The sequence below is a fragment of the Mytilus californianus genome, unplaced genomic scaffold, assembly GCF_021869535.1.
Source record: "Mytilus californianus isolate M0D057914Y unplaced genomic scaffold, xbMytCali1.0.p SCAF_5, whole genome shotgun sequence".
Lineage (NCBI taxonomy): Eukaryota > Metazoa > Mollusca > Bivalvia > Mytilida > Mytilidae > Mytilus > Mytilus californianus.
This window is the reverse complement of record NW_026262701.1, coordinates 24,755,581-24,778,783: the sequence shown is the minus strand read 5'-3', so window position 1 is coordinate 24,778,783 and position 23,203 is coordinate 24,755,581. Positions and strand designations below refer to the sequence as shown.

The window sequence follows — 23,203 nt, the reverse complement described above, 5'->3', positions numbered from 1 at the left end:
GTTTCCAGGTACCAGAGAAAACTGCTGAAGTACTTATAGAAGAAGGTTTTGATTGTCAGTACAAGGGCATTACACAGGTCAAGGGAAAGCAGCCTATGACAACATACTTTGTCTTGTATAAATCACAACCTTTATGATATTCAAGGTCAAAAGTTCAAGAATTTCTGCAAATTGAACTTTGATATTAGAATGACAAGGTGAAGTGTTATGATCTTTGCCAAGTCAAAGGTGATAGCTATATCAGAGGATAAGAATTCCAACAAACTGAACATCAGGGATATGTTGATATTATAAGTGCCAAATAAAGTGACTGATATTTTTATATGGGTGTCATGGTAATGAATGGGATTAAGCTGTTTTGTATTATTTTGACAGTTTTATACTTTTTAGTAAAACTATGTCAATGAAGATTAATTGACCACAGCAAAAAGATAGACATGATAGTATGGCTGAAAACAAATCAAATTCACAAAATTTAATTTTACTGTGTAAAAAATGGTAACTCTAAATTGAATTTTTTTACAAATAGAATTAAGATTATATGATGTCTATGTGATGTGTATTGAAGGATATGTCTGGAAGATTTGAGAAATATAATATCCTCTGCAATTTTTGTTATGATTATATGTGCGGTAGTAAATAAAATTTGTTTTAAGATCTTACACCCATGAGGCAATTGGCATTCTGTCTGAACCAGAAGATTTCTATTTGCCTAGATTGCTAAGATAAAACTTCAGAATAGATTCAAGTATTTGATTAATATAGTACTGAATATTCATAATTTTGTAAAAGGTGCACAAACTTGGTCATGTATTTCAGTTACCTGTTTTTATATGTAACATTGAAGTATGGGAATTGCTTCATAAGTGCTTTATTATTGAGTTTGAATTTCTGTATAGGTAATTTTAAGATAAAAATAACGTAATCAAAGTAAAGCAGCTTTGGATATTTCACAATAAGATATTATGGGAATCAGATTATTGCAGAAGTTTAAATGCATTTTTAATCTACCTCTTGAAATAATTCTAGATTTTGTGTTTACATTTATATTTTAATTTTATACCCTTATTGGAGAAGTTCTGCTCATCAAAATAATGGTAAATTTATCAAATAACGGTAGGAGTCATTGTATTTTGAATACTCTGGAGGTATTAGTGAATGGTGAGCTTTGTATTGATTTTTTAAAATCTTCTCCATTTAAACATTTTCATTCCAAATGTTCATTCCAATCAAATTTCCCCAATACGCCAGATCCCAAGATACGGTAGTTAGTTGCATCTGTCATGTGAATTCCATCACCACGTGACCAAAATGTAGGCATCGCCACTTCCAACACATGTTGAGTGAACGGGTGAAAAAGTTTTATGCTATACTGCATGAAATATTCGGGAAATTAAAATCTAATTAGTTGGTCACCCTCCCTTCAGTCGTAAGAGAATTGAGATAACGTACTTACAAAACATAAATTATTTCTAGACTAAACTACCTTGCAGAACTACGATCCTGAAAATAGTTGAAACTTTAATAACTTGCAGGGATATAGGTGCACCTATAGCCTATTATCCTCCAGGTCCACCAAATGTTTTAGATGTTGCGTTGTTGAATTATTATTATTTGTTCTCTTCCTAAATATGCAGGAAATATTTGTCATTTAACAAACAACAGTCTAGCTACCAGTAAATCCAATTTCATTTAATTTGTTTTTGTTTCAAATTTGAAATCCTGAATGAATAATCCATTGGCAAAAGTATTGCACAGAAAACACAGAACAAATAAACCGGGAATATTTAAAAACTATATTGTACAGAATTTTGTTGCATAGTTTTACTGTTTGCATAAAGTGCAATACTGCCTTATAGTCAAGTTAATAGCAAACAGTTGGAGAAAAGTGGTTACTAATTCTGTGTAATCCCCACCTGTTACAGTTTTTAAACTTTTTAATTAAGTTGTTAAAAGATTTTTACCCATCTAATTTATCTCTATATTTAAATGTAGCTTAAAGACAATTATCAATTTTTTTTAAAGAAACATTCTGTTCGATTAAAGACTTTGATCCATTTTAAAACACTTTTATGATCTCCGATTTATGAATTTTATGATCTTTTATATTTTCATATGGATGTTTGTTTTAACTTGTTCTTTTGTTGCTTTTTGAAATGATCGCATTTTTTTGCAAATGATATGCATTTTTTTTAAACATTTAAGTTGTTTGAATGTTTTTTTTTAGTTTTGTTTCTTCATTTTAAAACTTGTTATTCCTCTCTAATACAAGTTGTTATTTTAGTTGTGACATTATATAAATTAACACATAGCTGAGAGGGTGATAGAGCAGATTGTTACCCCGAGAAAACATTGTCAACCAAGGCGAAGCCTGTATTAAGTTGTACAATGACTTTTCATTATTATACTGAATGTTCTGTTATTACTGTCTATTAGATTTCAAATTCAAAGTAATAAACTATGATGTCTTTAACAGAACAACATTCCGTATTTAATAAAGCGCACACTTTATCAAGTGTCTCCAGGGTTAGAGTAAATTATCTCCCTTGTATTAACCAATCAAAATCTGGCATTTTGACATGAAGTATAGTAATGTCTATTGCTATTGTCAAGCTGTTTAATAAATAATAAAAATTAAACAAACTGAATTAAGTGTAATGTTCACCAAACATTATACATGTATCAAAGTTTTCAAGAATATTTCTGAAACTATGCATCATGCAGTTTTTAAATACTTAATACATGTAAATTACCAGTTATAAAAATTCATACAATTCTCAGAGAAATAAGCAGTTCATTCAGGCCTGTAGCCAGGATGTCACTGAGGGGGTTAATTTGGGGTCATGGCGCTCTGATTTCAAAAGTCTTTAATAGTATTGTCCTACAGGTGTTTCAATGAATAAGTTCTTATGGTAATTTTTGGTTCTATAATGACACCAAGGAATTTACCTTAAATACCATCACTTCTTTTAGGATGTTTATGTCACCCGATCGACAATGTCGGGTGACATATTGCTTTTCCTCTGTTTCTTTTTCCCTATTATTATTATTTTTCTTCCACCTAATTTTGTCCTGCAGTTTACTCGAAGGCAATGGAACCAATCTTCATGATTGTTGAGCATAATGAGGACCATCACCAGTGGAGTTGCAGTGAAACTTTAGAACTTTAAAATGGCCGTGTTTCCATGGAAACAGCAAAAATGTGAAAATATTTTTTTGTTTTTGATGACAAATTTGAGAATGCCTGAACTAAAAATCATCAAATTTTTATACAACATAGGTATCCACTATATACAGGTTTTTGATGATTTTGAGAATCATCGGAACTACTGTATTGCCATGGAAACTGGGGAAAGGTTTCCCATTATAACCCTATGGGAAAAACCTTAAAGTAATATTTTCTCTCTTAAAATGGTAGGTCAAATCCATTGAAACTTTGATGGTATGTTCCCTCCCATGTACCAATGTGGCATCTGTCATTACAATTTTGGGAATGGTCTTTGTTACCATGGAAACCAGCAAAAATGTCAAAAATTTCAAAATGCTCCAAACTTAATATAACTTTATATTAATGCTAACTGGCATGTACTTTTGACTTTGGAATTTCCAAAATGGTCGCCATTGCCATGGAAACAGCAGAAATGGGAAAATTTCAAAATGCTCCAAATGTTATGAAAATTTACAGAAAGATGTATTGCCATGCATATATGTGCATTCACTGTTTAAAATTTTTAAAAAGGCTGCCACTTAGTTGGAAGGGTGACATCCGCTATTGCTTGCAATGGCAAATCTAGTTTGTTTTCTTTTAGCTCATGTAAAATGATTAGAAAGTTTGTAAAAGTGACCCCAAGAGTGTATAATAAATACAAACCCTTTCAGATGAAATGAATTATGGTTGTTCTCAATAATGTCAAATGTCCAATGATGATAGAATAGAAAAACAAATGCTTAATGATGATAAACAATGGGTGTTGTACCTAAATGACGTATTCTTAAAGAAATTTGCATCTATGTTTAGTGGTTTAAAACCAGTGACGCCATTCCAAAGTTCAGTAACTGAATATTTGATACTTTGCTTGAAATTTATTTACAAATTAAAACAAACAAGTTGAATGTTCTCTGTTAGCCCCATGTTTCATTGTATTCATTCAATTAGTCAATAAATTCTGCAGACTACCAATTAACCTAAACTTATAGCAGGAGAATATTCTGTTAATTATTATGAAAGGTAAAGGTTAATAAGTGGTTGTATTTATGTATGTTATTCTAGTCATCTTATGCATATTCATAAAAGTCATTGCAAAAACATTTAAAACTATTTGTCAAAAACAATTTCCAGAAACAAATTGGCCATTACTTGTACTTTTAACACATGGAAAGTACACTCCAAAACTGAATGCACATTTTAAAACAGACCTCAAAATTCAATTTGCTTGATATATCTATTAGAAATTGAAGTTTATAGGTTGTACGTGTATAAGTATAATTGATTTACAATTATGCTTGTGATGGTACTAATGTTATTGTGTCTGTTCTTTTTTATTTTATACTGGTGCTTTTAAAAGTTATTTTATTTACACATATGAAGTCTTGCAATGAATTATAGATAGTATGATAATGTCTCTAAATGTTTCTTGTTTATTATTCTTATAATTCCATCATTCCCTAGTTATTTTTATAGATTTACAAGGTTAGCATTCCATCTATGTGTTTGTATGTCATATTATTGTTTTGTATCATGAGAGTAATTGTCCAAAAGATATTTACTAAGTCAGAATCGGTTATTTTAATTGAGTTTTTGTTGTTTATTTATTACATGAGTCAAGATCAAATGTATTAATGTTTATGGATATAAAAAAGTCCATTGAACAACAATTTTGTTTGTGTTATTATTGCATAGTACATATTTGTGTAAACCATTTTGAGTCAGCATTTTGATAGCATCTGACAATCTGAGCATTTGAACCAGGATTTTGATAGCATTTGGCAATCTGAGCATTTGAGCCAGCATTTTGATAGCATCTGAGAATCCGAGCATTTGAGCCAGGATTTTGATAGCATCTGACAATTTGAGCATTTGAGCCAGCATTTTAATAGCATCTGAGAATCTGAGGCATTTGAGCCAGCATTTTGACAATATCTTAGAATAATCCAACCTGACATTTAAAAACATTTGTTCAAACCTAAAAATCTAAGGTTTGGCCACAATTGATTTTCCATTCTTTGGTATAGTAATAATTCATGATTAATGTAAAGCCATTCCTGCATATAGTCAAAATTACTTATTGATAGCAAACAGTTCTTGGGTATAGTAATATTTCCTAATTTAAGTCAAACAATTCCTGAGTATAGTCATAATTCCTAAATCAAGTCAACTATTTCTTAATTCTAGCTAGATGTCAAAACTAAACCGGAGTATATTCCTGGTTATGGTGAAACTATTTGTGAGTAAAGTCATAATTCCTGCTCAATGTCAAACTATTTCTGGGTATAGTCATAATTCTTGCTTGATGTCAAACCATTCCAAGATTTAGTCATAATTCCTGCTTAAAGTCAAACCTTTCCTGGGTATAGTCATAATTCTTGCTTGATGTACATGTCAAACATTTCCTGGGTATAGTCATAATTCTTGCTTGTTGTACATGACAAACCATTCCTAGAAATAGTCATAATTTTTGCTTGATGTCAAACCATTCCTATGTATAGTCATAATTCCTGCTTAACATCAAACCTTTCCTGGGTATAGTCATAATTCTTGCTTGATGTACATGTCAAACCTTTCATTGGTATAGTCATAATTTTTGCTTGATGTACATGTCAAACCATTCCTAGGTATAGTCATTATTCTTGCTTGATGTCAAACCATTCCTATGTATAGTCATTATTCCTTTTTAATGTCAAATGATTCTTGGGTATAGTCATAATTTCTGCTTGACGTCAAACCATTTCTAGGAATAGTCATAATTCCTGCTTGATGTCAAATGATTCCTGAGTATAAACATAATTCCTGCTTGATTTCAAACCATTCCTAGGTAAAGTCATAGTTTCTGCTTAATGTCAAACCATTCCTAGGAATAGTCATAATTCCTGCTTGATATCAAACTCTTCCCAAGTATTGTCACAATTCTTGCTTGATGTCAGACCATTCCTGGGTATAGTCATATTTCCTGCTCGATGTTAAACCATTCCAGGGTATAGTCATAATTCCTGCTAAATGTCAAACTATTCCTGGGTATAGTTATAATTCTTGCTTGATGTCAAACCATTCGAATGTTTAGTCATAATTCCTGCTTAATGTCAAACCTTAAATTTCCTGGGAATAGTCATAATTCTTGCTTGATGTCAAACCATTTCTGGGTATAGTCATCATTCCTGCTCGATGTTAAGCCATGCCTGAGTACAAATAAAGGCAACTTTATTCTACTAGTTTTCATACTCATAATTCCTGAATTATGACAACTTTTTCTTAATTCCTGATTGATGTCAGACTATTCCTAGATTAAGTCATAATTCCCGAATCATGACAACTATTTCTTAATTCCTCATTGATGTCAACCTATTCCTGGGTATACTCATTTTACCTATTTAATGTTTAACTAATCATGGGTGTAGTCGTAATTCTTGTGTGATGTCACCATTCCTAGGTAAAGTCATAATTCCTGCTTGATGTCAAATGATTCATGGGTATAGTCATAATTCCTGCTTAATGTCTAACTATTTCTGGGTATAGTCATAATTCCTGCTTGATGTCAAACCTTTCCTGGGTATAGTCATAATTCTTGCTTGATGTACATGTCAAACCTTTCCTGGATATAGTCATAATTCTTGCTTGATGTACATGTCAAACCATCCCTAGGTATAGTCATTATTCTTGCTTGATGTCAAACCATTCCCAAGTATAGTCATAATTCTTGCTTGATGTCAGACCATTCTTGTGTATAGTCTTGTGTATAGTCATAATTTCTGCTTGATGTCAAACCATTGCTGGGTATAGTAATTATTCCTGCTTGATGTCAAACCATTCCTAGATACAGTCATAATTGCTGATTGATGTTAAACTTTAATTATTCCTGGGTATAGCAAACTCTTCCCTTAGCCGTATTTGGCACAACTTTTTGGAATTTTGGGTGCTCATTGCTCTTCAAATTTGTACTTGTTTGGCTTTATAACTATTTTGATCTGAGCGTCACTGATGAGTCTTATGTAGACGAAACGCGCGTCTGGCGTATTAAATTATAATCCTGGTACCTTTGATAACTATTTACACCACTGGGTCGATGCCACTGCTGGTGGACGTTTCGTTTCCGAGGGTATCACCAGCCCAGTAGTCAGCACTTCGGTGTTGACATGAATATCAATTATATAGTCATTTTTATAAATTTCCTGTTACAAAACTTTGATTTGTTCGAAAAACTAAGGATTTTCTTATCCTAGGAATAGATTACCTTAGCCGTATTTGGCACAACTTTTTGGAATTTTGGGTCCTCAATGCTCTTCGACTTTGTATATGTTTGGCTTTATAACTATTTTGATCTGAGCGTCACTGATGAGTCTTATGTAGACGAAACGCGCGTCTGGTGTATTAAATTATAATCCTGGTACCGTTGATAACTACAGTAATTCGGTATTATTCTTGATTGATGTTAAACTATAATTATTCCTGGGTATGGTCATAATTTCTGCTTGATATCAAATTCTTCCCAATATAGTTATTATTCTTGATTGATGTCGAAAAGTTCACTATTCTTCTTTGTTAAGTGACAAACGCAGATAAACCTCTACAGTCCAGAATGAATTCAACTCAAAATTAAATTCGAGATACACGTGCAGCTCTAGTGTTAAAAATGTTTATACTGGACTCATCCTAAGATACGAAAAAGATATACGTCGTTATGCTTCTTACAAAAATCTTATCGAGTACTAATAAAGAAATCGTGTTTAAAAGGAACAACACTTGTTTGCATGTCTTTATCTCCGCAGTTGCATGTGAAATATGAACCATAAAAAGCATCACACCTTAAAACAAGGTCAAGATGACATCAAACTTTGATTATCTGTTGATTATTTCTACATATGGTATCATGAAGGAACACCTGCGTCCAAAACAGAGCATACGTTACATGTACATTTGCATTATCTCCGGAAGTCTCATAAGCACTGCTTCGTCGGACCATTTCCTGGAGTAATGCTCAAATGGAGTTTAATAGATATTGGTTGATGTAACAATGAATGGTACTTTAAATCATTTTATTTTTTTGGGGGATAGCTCTTTTGCCATATATATGAATAGCATGATGTGTAGGTCTACTTCAAGGAATCAACGACACACAAAAATGACATCTAGAGGTTGTTTTACTTTATCAATGCTTCGTATTGTCATTGAAAAGGTCTAAGGACATATGACTAATTCCTTGCAAAGAGGATTGGTATAAATAATGGTGTATTGGTGATACTAATACATACTACACAATATTTTAGTGAAACAAAATGATACAAACGACTGTGCTCATACTTTATTATACAATGTTTTGCTACTTCCTGTTTGTTGGTAGATTGTAAATATGGACATAGGATTCCACAAACGGTCCTTCGATCCAACGTGGAGTTTTTATATGTTTATAATTATTTTAAGTCCCGAGGAATATTCTTTGAATTCATTGCTCCATGTTAAGCTGATTAAATGCCTATCAATGAAGACTTGTTAGTATTGGTTGTCAATATGTTAGACACCAGCACAAGGAAGATAATTGTCTTGTCAGAGAGTAAACAATTATATTTTTCATGCCTGAACTGTCTTTTGTTCCCGAAGTAAATGGTAGGTTAAACCTGGATTTATAGCCGGCTAACCTTCCCCCTCCTGTATGGCAGTTGTTTATTAGTCCCCTACCGACGAAGTCGAAGGGGACTTTAGGTTTGCACTCTGTCCGTCTGTCTGTCCGTCCGTCCGTCCGTCTGTCCATCCGTCAATCCGGCAAATCAGTTTTCCAGACTTTTTTCTTCATGCTTGAAGATATTGATTTGATATTTGGTGTATTGTTTTATCATGACAAGTTACAGGTCAAGTTCGATTTTCACGATTTTAGCTTTTCTCCTTGTTATTGACAACATTGTGTGAGCAACACAAATAGACAGGAAACAATTATATTTTTCATGCCTGAACTGTCTTTTTTTCCCGAAGAAAATGGTAGGTTAAACCTGGTTTTATAGCCGGCTAACCTTCCCCACCTGTATGGCAGTTGTTTATTATTGACAAAATTGTGTGAGAAACCCAAACAGACATAATAGGTTTACATGACAATAATTTGGATCTCGCAGCCAAAATTGTGTGAAAATACTTGATAAAGTAAACAGATTTAACATGACATCTATATATGATATATGTTTTAACTCAGGATATTAACATTCTTCATTTTTAAAGTTCATTTTGTTTTTGTACGTACATATGCGGTTTATGTGAAACGATAAACAGTTAATACAAACCTCAAAGGGCATACGTGCGAACTATACTACAATGGTAATTTATCTCGTTACATATACATAGTTTCTGACCTTACCAACCCACGTGCTCTCTGTTTTTTAAAATTGTACTCATACTTCCGTCCTTCATCTCGTTCTATCCACTTTGAGGTGACAACAAAACTGAGTTATTTTACCCCCCCCCCTCCCCAGCAAAAAAAGTTTTTTTGGGGAGGGTTAATATAGGAATCACAATGTCCGTCTGTCCGTCCGGTGCATAACTTTTGTACCATCGTTAATCAGACTTGGTATGCAGATAAATCATGGGCTGGGGTTGACTTTTGACACCTATGATAGTAAAACCTTGTCCAATTCGTGACCTGTTCATAACTTTTGTACCGTAAAATTTAGGTTAACCTAACTTGGTATTTTGTTGCATCATGGGCTTGGGGTGTGTCATATACAAAAGTCAGGTTTCTTTGACTTTCACTTTGACCTTTGATCCATATGATAGTAAAAACTTGGCTGAGTTGTGTCCTTAGTGTCCTGCGCATAACTTTTGTATCCTATAACTTAGGTTGACCCAAATTGGTATACTGTTGCATCATGGCTGGGATTGTGACATATATCAAATTCAGGTCACTTTCACCTAGAATTTGACCTTTGACCCCTCTGATATAAAAATGTCTGATTTGTGTACGGTGCACAACTTTTGTACTGTAGCACTTAGATTGACAAAACTTTGTATGCAGACACATCATGGAAATATAGATTATATCAAATACCAAAATCATGTTACCTTCACCTTGATTCTTGACCTCTAGTTTGAAAGCTAAAAAATCTCAAAATGTCATTGTTTCAGGGCTGATTTTCACAGCAGCAACTTAAAGACGATAGTCTCGCTCTGTGGGCAGTTCTTGTTCAATTAGTAAAATAATGACAACACCATGACCAAAAGGAAAAGAAAGACGAACAGCAGTCTACGAAACACTTCAAAGAAAACTAAACACTGAGCAACACGAACCCCATCGAGAACCAGAGTTGAACTGAGGTTCTCCGGATTGCTAAGCAGTTCAAAAAGTGCCACCCCTCGCGTTGCTCGTGGTATATTGTTACGTAGAATTCGGTGATGTCACACTCGACAAAAGGAGGACGGGACTATGGCAACGACAAGTGGAATATATCCGTGGTCATATGATATTTCATAAAGTTCTACCAAATCTTGATGACGTCCGTAAAACAACAATTAATGCAGCAAAAGATCAACCAACTTCTATAGAACCATTTCTAATATTCCATGTCTAATCTTAAAGTGTATAGAAAAAAAAGTATAACAAGAATACCGAACTTCAAGGCAAATACAATCAAAGTACTGAAGTACTGAACATCGGATGACCGCAAGTTCTGGTGGATGGTCACAAGCACTTGTCTCATGGATAAAAAATCACATCTCTATACCTGAAAGTTAGGTTAAGGAACATAGATATTTTTTTTTCTGAGACAAGTTCCTGTGTGGATGATGAATAAATGACAAGGAATTCAACCTCACCGTTATAGCTATCATATTGTAGTGATATAATCATTTGTTATCAGTATACTCTGGTTTGTTGTTATATATTATATTGATATTTGTATAACAGTTATATATAATTTTCATCCATTTCTGTATCATTCTATTCTACTATTCTAATGATAGTGCAATGCAAGTGCATGGTGGACACTCTTCTGTAATAATTCGTTTTTCTAATAGATTGGATTTGAGTAGGCATTCATATTTTCCCGCGTTTGTGACAAAACGTTCTTGAGATATTCTTCCGCATGCGTTAACACAAATTTTCGGCATTCTTGATTTGTTATTGATATATATATTTCTCACGACAAAACATTTTCATATCATTTATCTATGTTCTTAAAAATTATTTTGAAGAATATTTATTGATGAAATTATTATATGACAAGCGATAAGGAATGTTATTTTGCACTCGATAATATCCGCGTAATTATACGAAATACGTTCGGTTATCAGTCAAAAACGTAAGTCACGTGGGTAGAAATGTCTGCGGCAACATAACACCGGAAAGCCCTCACGGTCATCCGCTGTAAAAAGGAAAGTCCTTAAAAAAGGAAAAATTAAACGCTATCAATCAACAGAACAAGTGAAAAACAACTGTCATATTCCTGACTTGGTAAAGGCATTTTTCTATGAAAATGATTGGTTAAACCTGGTTTTACAGCTAACTAAACCCCCCACTTGTATGACAGTTTATATAGTTCCTTTATATTGACAAAATTGTTGAGCAACCCAACCAGACATAATAGGTTTTGGAGATTCTTTCATGGAATGTGTATCTGTTCCCTCTAAATCCGCCGCTTGAACTATGATTTTTCCCAATTAAGTAGATTGAAATTATGCCAGAACCATATTATTTAATTGTCCTGACACTTCGATACAACTCCTATTGCTTTAATTATTTTCATCTTCGCATTTAGCAGGACAATTTCTAAATGTTGTAATCAACTGGCCAGGTTCCTGTCATGACAGTTTTATTTTCAAGACATCCAATCTTGGTAGATATATGGAAACAAGACATAGAGGTTACGATAGGTCATAGCAAGGAATTGTATATTTAAAAGGAATGCAAACGGTTTCCATTCCTTTTAAATATACAATTCCTTGGTCATAGTTATCATATTTTTCCTGCAGCTACTTATTTCCATCATTTGGCATTTGAAAATTAGAACCAGACGAGCAGCATTTTTTTAAAACATGCAAATGTTAACTATTTATGAATATAACTGAGTCATATATTTAGTTAAATCATGTATACACATCATGTACAAGTTCATCACATTTATTTCCGTTATATCAATCCTCAGTGAAATGTAATCTACACGGTAGACGCAATATTTATTTTAGAAATTAGAATTATTGAGGAAAATTCAATAACAACAACAACAATATTTTATTTTAAGAGGGTTACACAGTTAGCTATATAACTAATCTTCCCTGGGGCCCTCATCATAGAAAAGCATAAACAAAAATGCAAACATATTCATGGTATACATTAGTATAAAAGTCAAAAGTATAATGACAATATTCAATACAACTGCATAAAATGTTATAAAAAAATAAACATGATGAAATAAATAATATTCAATATTTTTTTCAACTGGTTGATTTCCATAAATGATCTGTTTGTAATATTTCGTAATGATATATTATAGACAAATTGTTCCACAAGAATGGTCCAGAATACATAAAAGACTTCTTGAACAATTCTATTTTGGTTTAGGGAGTATGAGGTTTCCTTGAACAGCATTTCTCAGGGGTATGGATTTCTGACATTCTGTCTGAAACATATAAATGAAACTTGATAGTAAGATATGATGGGGCATCTTTTTTATGCACTTAATTGTCATCACAAACTTGTGATATTTTATTCTCTGTTCAACTGTCATCAAATTTAAGTGTTTTAATAAGGGCTCAGAAGTTGCGAAATGGTCTGTTTCTAGTATTATTCTAGCAGCTCTCTTTTGTTATTTTAATATCCTAGAAAGCAGTATCAGTAATATACCTTACCCTACTCAAGTGAACAACTTTATGTTCTGGAGGTTATATCATATCAATAAGAATGTTTTTTTTTCAAGTAATTAGAAGTAATATCAGTAATTTTTACTGCATTAAAGTACAAATAAATTACTAAGGTTTCTTTTATAGTTTACTAAATTCAAGTTAATCATTTTTACTTAAAATTATAAGTTATTTCCTAAACCAAGTATAACATTCAATTTAGTCATTTCAAGTAATTGCATAAGCATTGTAAGTAATACTTAGCAGGAGTAAGTAATTGTAAGTAATATCATTACTCAAGATAAGTAAAACAAAATTACAAAGTAATTCTTTTTTTAGAGTTCACGTTTCTGTTAAACCATTCTTTGCTGCCCTTGCGAGCTAATGCCACCACTAGGCATCCATCGTCCATGTGAAGACAAATGCAATAGAAGAAAAGTGTTTTGGATGGTGGAAGAGGAGGTTTAACATCCTACATGGAGAGATTAGAACAAAACCAGAAAAAGCAGCAAAAATGATCACCGCCTGTGCAGTGCTTAATAACATTGTGTTATAACTAAGGGGATAAATGGGAGATGACAATCATGTAATATATTACTTCCTTGTTGTTAGGAACCATGGAGATGAGAGGCGTCATATAGTGAAGAGTTCTTAGAATATAAATGAAATCACTTCATTGGTCTCATTTTATTTCATGTAATTAATGAATAAATACAATGTTGTACACATACATGCATTTCTTGTCTCATTTTTTTCATGTAATAATTATAAATAAATATAATATTGTACGCATAAATTATTTTAACATTCATTCATCTCTTTCTCATCTTTTTCAACTGCAGTTTAATGATTTTCTTCTTCAAAACAGTGAGGGCTCCCTTTTCCTTGATCAGATCAGTTTCTCTCAGCAAAATTTTATGTTCTCATTTTTCAGTTGTATGTGTTCTTGCTTAAGACACTTGATATGATACTCCTCAACAACTTTCCTTTTTTCATATCGGCTCAAATTGATTAACGAATCATCTTCAACTACATGTATATCCACTGGTTGAGGTACCGACATTTTCTCAGAAAAATTCTTAACACCTGTTAAAAGACGAACAATAATAGTAATGTTTTAAATGATCGTACATCAAGCATAATAAGATAAAAGAGAACAAATAAATATATATGTGTGTCCATTTAGGTAAATAGTTCTTTTTACTATTTATTATACCTACCCTAAAAAAATTTAATTGTTCACCCGTGACAAAGAGTCGGTGGCATATTGTTTTACCCCCGTCTGTCTGTCCGTCCCACACAGCGTATATGATTTGTCCAGCTTACTCTTCCTACAGTTTTCAAGCCGGTATGATTTTTTTTTGCAGGATAGTTGCGTATGCATTCAGTACTGCTGGATTTACAGCTGTTTTATTTACTCCATTTTTTTTTTTGGCAAATTCAATATGAATTTTAATGGTAGCCAATTACCAATATTTTAACTCTCGATTTGTAATATCTATAATCATACAAAGAGAACAAACTTCACTACAATAAAGAAGTAAAGGTCTAACACAATTATCGAACTTTAGGTGAGGTAATACATTGATATCCTCATAAAATAACAGTTTTCTAATACAAAATATAGCTTTTGAGGTTTTTTTTACAAAGAATTAAAAAAAAGTCTTCGACACCTTCAGAGATCTTCACCGAATACAAAATCTTTTCATTTATATCGCTCATCATAGTGAAAGAGGGACCTATGTTGTAATAAGATTTTATTTTGTTATTACTTATAAAACTTATTTTCAATTTAGTATGTGTTTGGATTTTAAAAAATGTCACTGTTAACAAAAATTATCAAATCCTAATAAATATTTGTTGGCTTCATTATCAAAATTTCCTTTAGGAGACTTTAAATTTGCATTTAATTTACTACTACGGTAGTTGAAACTTTTTTTCAATAATTCTCAGATGATTTATCAAGGCAGCCCCCTAATCCCCCTCTATAATTTGTAGCAGTAGCAGCTCGCACTAATATTCTTTTAGCTATTGCTCATGTATATTTTCCTCTATTTAAACAGATGTACTGAAAATATTTTTAAAAGCTTCTGTTATAATTTACATTTAGTTTAATGAAAAGGAGCAAATGCATATTTCCGGTAATATACTTGTATAGGTGAAATATATTTTCTAACCGACATCAGGCCATAGTTGTTTTTATGCTGAAAAAAAAACAATGTACATGTACATGTATAAATAATTATGGGACGCATGTCTGTGATAAGAGAGATGATAACAACTTCAACAAAAACAACATAAATCAGTTGATGATTTTGTTGAGCCAAAACATTATTTTCCCTTCGAATATTCAGTGTGCTTGCAGAAAACTGTCTCTCCATTCATTTAAACAATCCACAACAATCTCCTGTCACACTGCATTTTTCGTCTATCAAGACGAGAATTATTCAAAACTATTCAAATGCGAAGTACCGTGTTTTGTAAACTCGGTCGTACTGCCTAAATCTAGTCAGTGTTATTCTTGATTTTTAAAGATTTTTACGAAATTTGTACGGATTTAAAACTACTTGAACTGCATCTGAATTTCGAAAATAGGTATATATGTAGTAATAAAATGTAGATACGATCATATTTGTTTAACAGAACCTATAAATACATATAGAATGATCATGTGGGTTAAAAAAGAGACGACAAAATGCATTTTCTTTGCTTATAATCAGAATTTCTCAAAATTCCGTCCGCAGAATTTTATTTTAAAATAATATGTTATCGTTCTGTGGAGGTTTATAAAATAGATTTGATTGATTCTTTTATTATGAGCCCTTTTTTATTGCAGGACCTACCTATTGTATTTATTGTTAATTTGTTCTCGTCCAGAGCATGCATGAAACATTTGCAACTGGACGTAAAGCAAACAACAATCCATCAATCATTCAACGTTTATTCCATTCATAACTTTTCTTTTAGCCAGGACGATTCAGAGATTGGCATATTGTACAAACGGGTGTCCAAGAAAAGTTATCAATGAATTAAACAATGAAATAAGGAATCGACCGGGGTATATGGGCGGGAAATTTGGAATGCCAATGTGAAAGGAGTGTATATTGGATAGGGACAGGAATACCACTTACGGTCCAACTATGGCTGAAAACTACGGACCTCTCAAAGATTTGTTGCAAGGGTTCTTATGGTGCAGAGAGCCTGACCGGGCGTAGCTGTGACTTTTTTTTATACATCCCGCATAGCAAAGCGGTCGCGCCACTCTGGCAATTGTTTTTACAGCCGATCGGGGAAAAAACAAGAGAGCCACACATTTCTTTACCCCAGTCAACCCTACGGATGAAAATAAAACATACATTCCATAACCGTCAAATTCTCCAAATAACAAAAAATATTATCATTCAACTGAAGGGTTCTACTCGACTTTTTGCACTTCACAGCGTTGCACTAGTTTACTGATTATTTTCACGATCTGATTTGTAGGTTAATTAACACATGACTTATACATGGATTACAAAGAAAAGACTTGTTACGTTTCCATTCCATTTTGACATTTGACGTTTACTTAAAATTAAAATGCAAATAAATTAGTTTACACATTTGTATGCATACTAACCTCAGCATAGGAGAATGATTGATATTCATATTTTGTTAATGTGTTAATAAAAAGTATTAGCCAAGTGAACGTGTAAACAGTCAAACATTGTCTGAGCAGAATATGGCGAATTGAATCAGTTATGTAATACATGTGTATTTCATGATTTATTGTTTTTTATAAATATAAACACATATACATGTATGTTAATATAATATACTGACAGTTTTCGTTCTACATGTTCTTAGTTACAGTAGGTCACATGAAAGTTCATTTGGAATAAATGAATAATAATAAGGATCAACATTTAACAATAACGATGAGTCATGGTATTAAAAAGGGAAAGACAGCAACCGATCGACACACAAATAACCAAAATACATCTAGAGCAAGACATACGGAAACGGCAAAATACAGTCTTCAACAATTGGTTTTAACATATTTTATTGTTCAAAATGACAAATGGATTAGACACAAGTTTTACAACTTTGTAACTTCTTCTCCAAAACTTCTTTCTTCAACAATTGACAGGTGTCTAAACAACATGTCAAACAGTTAATCGTCATGGGCCTATTAGTCTTTTAGAACTTAAAACAAAATCAAATCTAATGCATAAAAGGTAAATTATTGTGTTCTATTTTTATTATTGACTAAATTTACGTGTTAATGCAAAATGGGTGGATGAATGATGTAAAGGAAACTTAAATATATACCGTTATTGTCGAATTTTTTATACTACTTTTAGTTTTCTAGATCTATCTTAATTTTTTTGTGTTTCATCAGTGATGCCACTTGTTAGCCCAAAATTCAAATTTTTAGGAAACTATATGTTAGAAAACTATAATTAAAACGATCTCTTAATATGCTAAATTCATGCAGTCTCTCCATTTACATCTCTATACTTCTTGCGATGCAAGATATCTCTCTTTTTATGATAATTTGGTGTGCTTGAAATAAACATCCCGAAAAGAAATCATTTCATTTACTAACAAATACCGTAAGTACTAATGAAGCGAGATAAATGAAATTGATTTATTTTATATGGCACTTTAACTGTCAAATTCGTTTTCGCTGATTTTACTCGAATTATTATATTTGATAATTAACATACTTAAACGTAAATCCAAATTAAAAAAAAGTCCAAAAGAAGTAAAAAAAAACTATGATTCGTGATAATGTATCAGCATTTGTTGCGTATATTAGACTAGATGCCCTCTAATTCACCATCGAGATGACCTCCGAAGACTGCCGATAGTCACATGACCCGATATACTCGTAAACATACTTATAAATAGACGGTCAGGTATTGTCTAGGTCTGTTTGATTTTATGTCACATATTTAAAAATGTCGTAAATTCATCGTTTTAGCAGTATAAGAAATGTATTTTCATGGCTGAATCAGCCAACGTATTGGTCCCCCTGGTGGCACCCTTGTTTCACTTTTCAATGTTGACATTACTTCCTTACTAATAGCTGAACATGCAAATCACATGCATAACCCATTTCCTACTACGGGTCAAATTAAAGGTCGCGTGAATACGGATTCAAATGAGGTTTAATTATTCACTTGCAAGCCAATAATACACCAGCAATAATTTAGCTAATTTTGATAAAATTGAATCAAACTTACTACTAATAATGAACTACTATTCCGCTTTTATAAATGCTTTAAACCTAAAAAAAAATGTTTCGTCTTGATCGTAGCTACGATCGCTTTTGAATTAACTTCGTTGATAATGGATTTACTAATTAATTATTTAAGAGTAAAGGATTGTTGCGAATCACTGGTTATTAATCGAAGATATTTTTTACTGAGCTTGGATTGGGAACATGTCAAAATGTGAATAACTATATTATAGATTTTTAAATCACTCCTTTACGACGCGTATAACAAATGTATTATTATTCAGTGGATTCCAGGGACGTATCAAAATAATTATATAAACCTTTGTTTTGGTATACCTTCAGGATTTTGGTCGACTATAAACAATTTAAACGTTATTCTCTGAATAAAAATAGCGACGGAGTAGAGACTGCCCTGTTCATTTTCTTTTTTCAATCTAAGCATGTTAAATGATAAGATTTATTATATATTTTGAAAATAAAGCTATGTGTAGCTACTTTTGCTATTCACGCATTAGAAGTATGGTGAATATATCCTGAAGTGACCTTTTCAAAAGATCTGGTAAACATTTTTTATACAATTTTGATTATCAGAAAAGTGCATGTATCATAACTTTATGGTTATAAAAATGACATATGATATATTTCATGTTGGAAAAGGGAATTTTGTTATCATTTTCAGTGGGCAAAAATGTTTGATTATGCAAATGTAAAAAAAACAAAAAAAAACTTTATTTTCATTTCATTATAAACTTGAGAAATTTCTGTTCCTGTGATATCTGGTTTTATACTTGAATCTTGAAAACAAAAAATCACCACTAAAAACGGGTCACTTGTGGATTAGCCCTAAAAATATGACTTCTTACAGAAAAACTGTTTCGTACATTCATTGGCTTGATGACTGAAGCTTTTGGTGTGAAGCCTGTAGCTATAGGTTTTGGTATGAAGCTATTAGGTTTTGGTGTGAAGGCTGTAGCTATAGGTTTTGGTGTGAAGCCTGTAGCTATAGGTTTTGGTGTAGAGCCTATAGGTTTTGGTGTGATGCCTTGTTGTTTTGATTTGTCTATACAGATACCAAAAACGTGTGCTTGCTTCGACACAACTTGTCCATGGCAACATAAGGATTCTTTTGGATTGTAACCTTCTTTTCCACAACATCCATTTCCAGCAGGACTACTCAAAACACCATGGCAACATGTTTCCAGTGTATTGTTGTATGGTTTATCTCCACAACATGGAAGACCTGACGCCGATTTATTCTTGCAACATTCAGTCTTTGGGTTATATGGAAATGGTCCACAACAAGACATATTAGGCCCATCATGTAGGATACCTTTGCAGCAGGAACTTGTCAAATTACTATACGCTTTATTGCCACAGCACATAAGACCTACTTTATTCACCCCATTGCAACATTCAGTTGCTGGATCATAAGCCTTCTTCACACAACAATGCAACCCAGCTCCTTTATGTACTGTACCTCCACAGCACGTTTGAGTAGTTTTAGAATACGCTTTATCCATGCAACAATCCAGTCCATGTTTGTTCTGTCCTTCGCAACATTCAGTATCAGGTTTATATGTTCTGTTGCCACAACACGATGAATTTATTCCAGTAAACAACATTCCATTGCAACAGGTATGCGTTTTAGGATTGTAATCTGTCGCCCCGCAGCATGGTTTTCCTCCTTCTGCCGATTTTTTCCGTACTATGCCGTAGCAGCATGATTGTAAGTTTGGATCATACGGAATAGGACCACAACATTTCAGTCCTCCTGGACTAATTATGACACCATTACAACAACTGTGTTCTCTTGGATCATAAGCTTCATTTTTACAACATGACAAATCCCCCGGAGTATGAAGGGTATCTTCACAACACGTTTCTAGAAGTGGGTGATACGTTTCAATGTCACAACATTTGTGATAAGGTGTTGGCCTGTCGGCAATTTTTTTGTTACAACATATTTCAGTTGTTGGATCGATGAGTTTTTTGTCGCAACATTTGGCGTTGGGTGTTGGATATAATGTATCCACACAACAGGTTTGAGTTTGTGGGTCATACGGCTTATTCTTACAACAGGCAGATCCTACGCTATTGGGATACGGCGTGTTATCACAACATACTTGAAGGGCGGCATTATATGTTGAAAGTCCACAACAAGGCCAACCTGCTGGGCTTGAGATAGCACCATCACAACATGTTTCGTGGTCGGGATTGTAGAAACCATTCCCACAGACCTCTGAAATATAAAGTAATGGGTATAGAATACAAAGAAACACTAAAACGTCTTTTCGTTGTTTTTTTTTCAAAATAAAGTAGCGTATTTACTCTAAAATATATGTAATGTTAATAATAAATCAGATTAGCAGTGACAGCTATGTATTTTAATGTTCTTTTTTTTTTAAACAAACAACAAGTTATTGGAGAATTGTTTTGTTTAGTTCTTATTATTTGGTTTATTTCGTCCTAGAAGAAAGGAATATCGTTACAGTTGCTGAACGAAACATCTTTTTCGGGTTTGGTTTCTTTTTTTTGCTTCTTTTTGTTTTTATCAGCTCTTCAATGTTGGTGTTAGGTTTTGGATTTTCAATGTTTGATGCTTCGAGCATCACTGCATGAAGAGATATTAATAGTTGAAATGCGGGGTAAAATTGGTACTGTTAATGCTAGTACTACTACTCTTCATCTATATATCAAGCAAAATCGCCCACATATGTTTTAAGAGTATCCTTTCCTTTTTGTCTTTTTTATTTAGGTTTGCTTGCAAAAACATTTTGCTAAGCAGAAAGACAAAAGCGATTGCTATAAAAAGAAAAAAAACAGAACAGATTTATCTGACAGTAAATATAGGGTTTGAAATGGGACATCCTTGCATACGGCAACTTTAAAAGTTTAAGGTTCTATTGACGTATAAATAGAAAAAAGTCGTATTTTGCAAAATTGTAATTTCTATTATACTGTTTTTTTTTTAACAAACTGTGTGCCATAGAGCTTGTTTTGTCATAGAGGTCGGTTTATTTCTCTACATCTTATAAAATATTGCATATTTTGTATAAAAAAAAATTGGCGAAACACAAGTAAGTAAATAGAAGACTAGTATGAGATTAAAGATTAGTATGAGATTTAGTTGAACAAATTTGAAACAAAGTTAAAGAATATTACGTTAATACATGCATTCATAAAACAACAAAAAAAAACCAAAGAAAACTGGCAAACTGTTAAATTTATCATAGAAATCGATCATTTAAGTTATAACTCCTAATTATTCGAATTCTGAATAGGTTAGAATAAACAAAAAAAAGTGTTAATATATTTGTAATAATATTTCTCATCTAAGACTTATACGATATAAATGTCTTTGTTAGTTTATCAAATGCATTTCTATATTAAAGTTGTATTTTTTTGTAAAAATCTATATCACTCTTTTAAGTTCCAAGATGACTGAAACATTTTTTATATTCACATACTATATTAACAAGCCTTTCTGAATATTTCATAAACGACTTACAAAGACGAAATAAAGCATATGTTATAAGATAGAATTACAATTCAATTTTATTCAATGGTTTATCATCTCTCAACAAGTTTAAAACAAAACCACATAAAACGAGAGACATTCTATACAGAATTATAAGAGACTATTAAAATGCATAGATATACTACATTACATGATCAAATTTCTTAGTGATCAGAAATTAAAAAAAAGTATTAAATAAGTCTTACTGTGATTTAAACGAACCCCTCGCACAAGTATAAAGTTTGTGATAAATACAAACAAACATGCTGTGTATCCCTTCATCTTATTAAACATGGCAAACTGACTCTTTAAGCGTGTAATTAACCTCGTGCTTTCGTAATTAAATTGCGTTAATCGTAAATGTCAGGTGTGATATTAATTTGTCAAAATTATGTCACAACGAAACATGTAATCTTCGACATATTTAAAACTTGAAAGTAAAACATAAATGTGATACATACATACAAATATTTTTGTAACTTTCATATAATAAGCATTGGTGGACATTTTCAATAAATATTTCTATGAATAAGAGATCGTATTCTCAGAATCTGCACAGGTCAATAAATTTGTATTTAAATTAAAATGTCATGTTCAGACAAACACAAATGTAACATGTGTAATTTAAAGTCCAGTCTGAGTAAAGAGGCTAGGTAATGAATATATACAGATAAGATATGAGTTCCAATTAAAGGTTCCAAAGTTATCTATATACAGTGATTTATTTACTTGAGACACAAATATGACAAATCGTCGTGTGAATCTTATAATGATGCACGGTATTTCCCGCTTTTCGAACTGTTGGAAATTGAATCTGAAGTTTACAAGGACTAAGACGTTAGCAGTTTTATAGAACATGAATTCGATTTCTTTTTTAATAGACAAGCAACTTAGATAAATAAAGTATCCGCTTTTCTGGAGATAGAACAGTGTTGTTCTAGAAATGTATCCCTATATGTCTATCTATTGTAGAAAAACCATGGCTTTTAAAACTTTGTAATATCCCCAATTCTGCACTGCTGGATTTGCTTTGTTCATATGAGTTCAAATCGTGCAAACAATTTAAGCATAGTACAATGTACTACTAAGATAATTTTGATAACAATCGTATTATAACTATATAAGGAGATAGACCGTTGCACTTGGATATCAGATGTATAGCTATCTCCATTTTTATCAAAAGTGGACACATAACACTTTAAGATTCACACGACGAAATATATATTATCAAATCAAGTTAAGCCATAGCCAGACAAAAGTATATATATAAAAAGCGTTTTCAAATACAGATTATAAAAAAGGCAAATGTTCTTAATGGGCTACATATAAACATATCTGTATTATATTGATAATTTTCTGAATTCAAAAGGCCTAATGTCACGGCAGTTCATAATATTTATGGTTTAGGGTGGGGATATGAAGTGTTTGATATCGTTAA

The 23,203-nt window shown here is 32.3% G+C and overlaps 2 protein-coding genes across 4 annotated transcripts in view; one reads left to right on the top strand and one right to left on the bottom strand.

Annotated features, from left to right (window-relative positions):
- Positions 1-2,230, top strand: part of LOC127700226 (adenylate cyclase type 2-like) — a 102,470-nt gene extending 100,240 nt beyond the window's left edge. For both annotated transcript variants that reach the window (XM_052203648.1, XM_052203647.1), the window contains one exon: positions 9-2,230. In XM_052203648.1, the coding sequence (XP_052059608.1) occupies positions 9-137 (129 nt within the window). In that variant the 3' untranslated portion in view covers positions 138-2,230. The remainder of the gene's footprint in view (positions 1-8) is intronic.
- An 11,447-nt stretch (positions 2,231-13,677) lies between these two features.
- On the bottom strand, positions 13,678-22,125 carry LOC127700981 (galaxin-like). Of its 2 annotated transcripts, none has more exons than XM_052204734.1 (3): positions 21,972-22,125; positions 19,112-20,487; positions 13,678-14,113 (listed from the first exon to the last, which is right to left on the bottom strand). In XM_052204734.1, the coding sequence occupies exons 1-3, from the start codon at positions 22,057-22,059 to the stop codon at positions 14,057-14,059; spliced, it is 1,521 nt and encodes a 506-aa protein (XP_052060694.1). In that variant the 5' UTR covers positions 22,060-22,125; the 3' UTR covers positions 13,678-14,056. The 2 variants fall into 2 exon arrangements, with proteins under 2 accessions (XP_052060694.1, XP_052060695.1); XM_052204735.1 differs by having other exon boundaries at positions 19,130-20,487.
- Between the last annotated feature and the right edge of the window lie 1,078 nt (positions 22,126-23,203).

What these genes read in the sequence shown, in the direction of transcription:
- LOC127700981 (XM_052204734.1), bottom strand. Translation starts at nt 22,059, where the DNA reads ATGTTTAATAAGATGAAGGGATACACAGCATGTTTGTTTGTATTTATC. An exon ending in AGGGGTTCGTTTAAATCACA is followed by an intron (nt 20,488 to 21,971) that starts GTAAGACTTATT and finishes TTTATATTTCAG; the next exon opens with AGGTCTGTGGGAATGGTTTC. An exon ending in ATGTACGAAACAGTTTTTCT is followed by an intron (nt 14,114 to 19,111) that starts GTAAGAAGTCAT and finishes GTCTTTTAACAG; the next exon opens with GTGTTAAGAATTTTTCTGAG.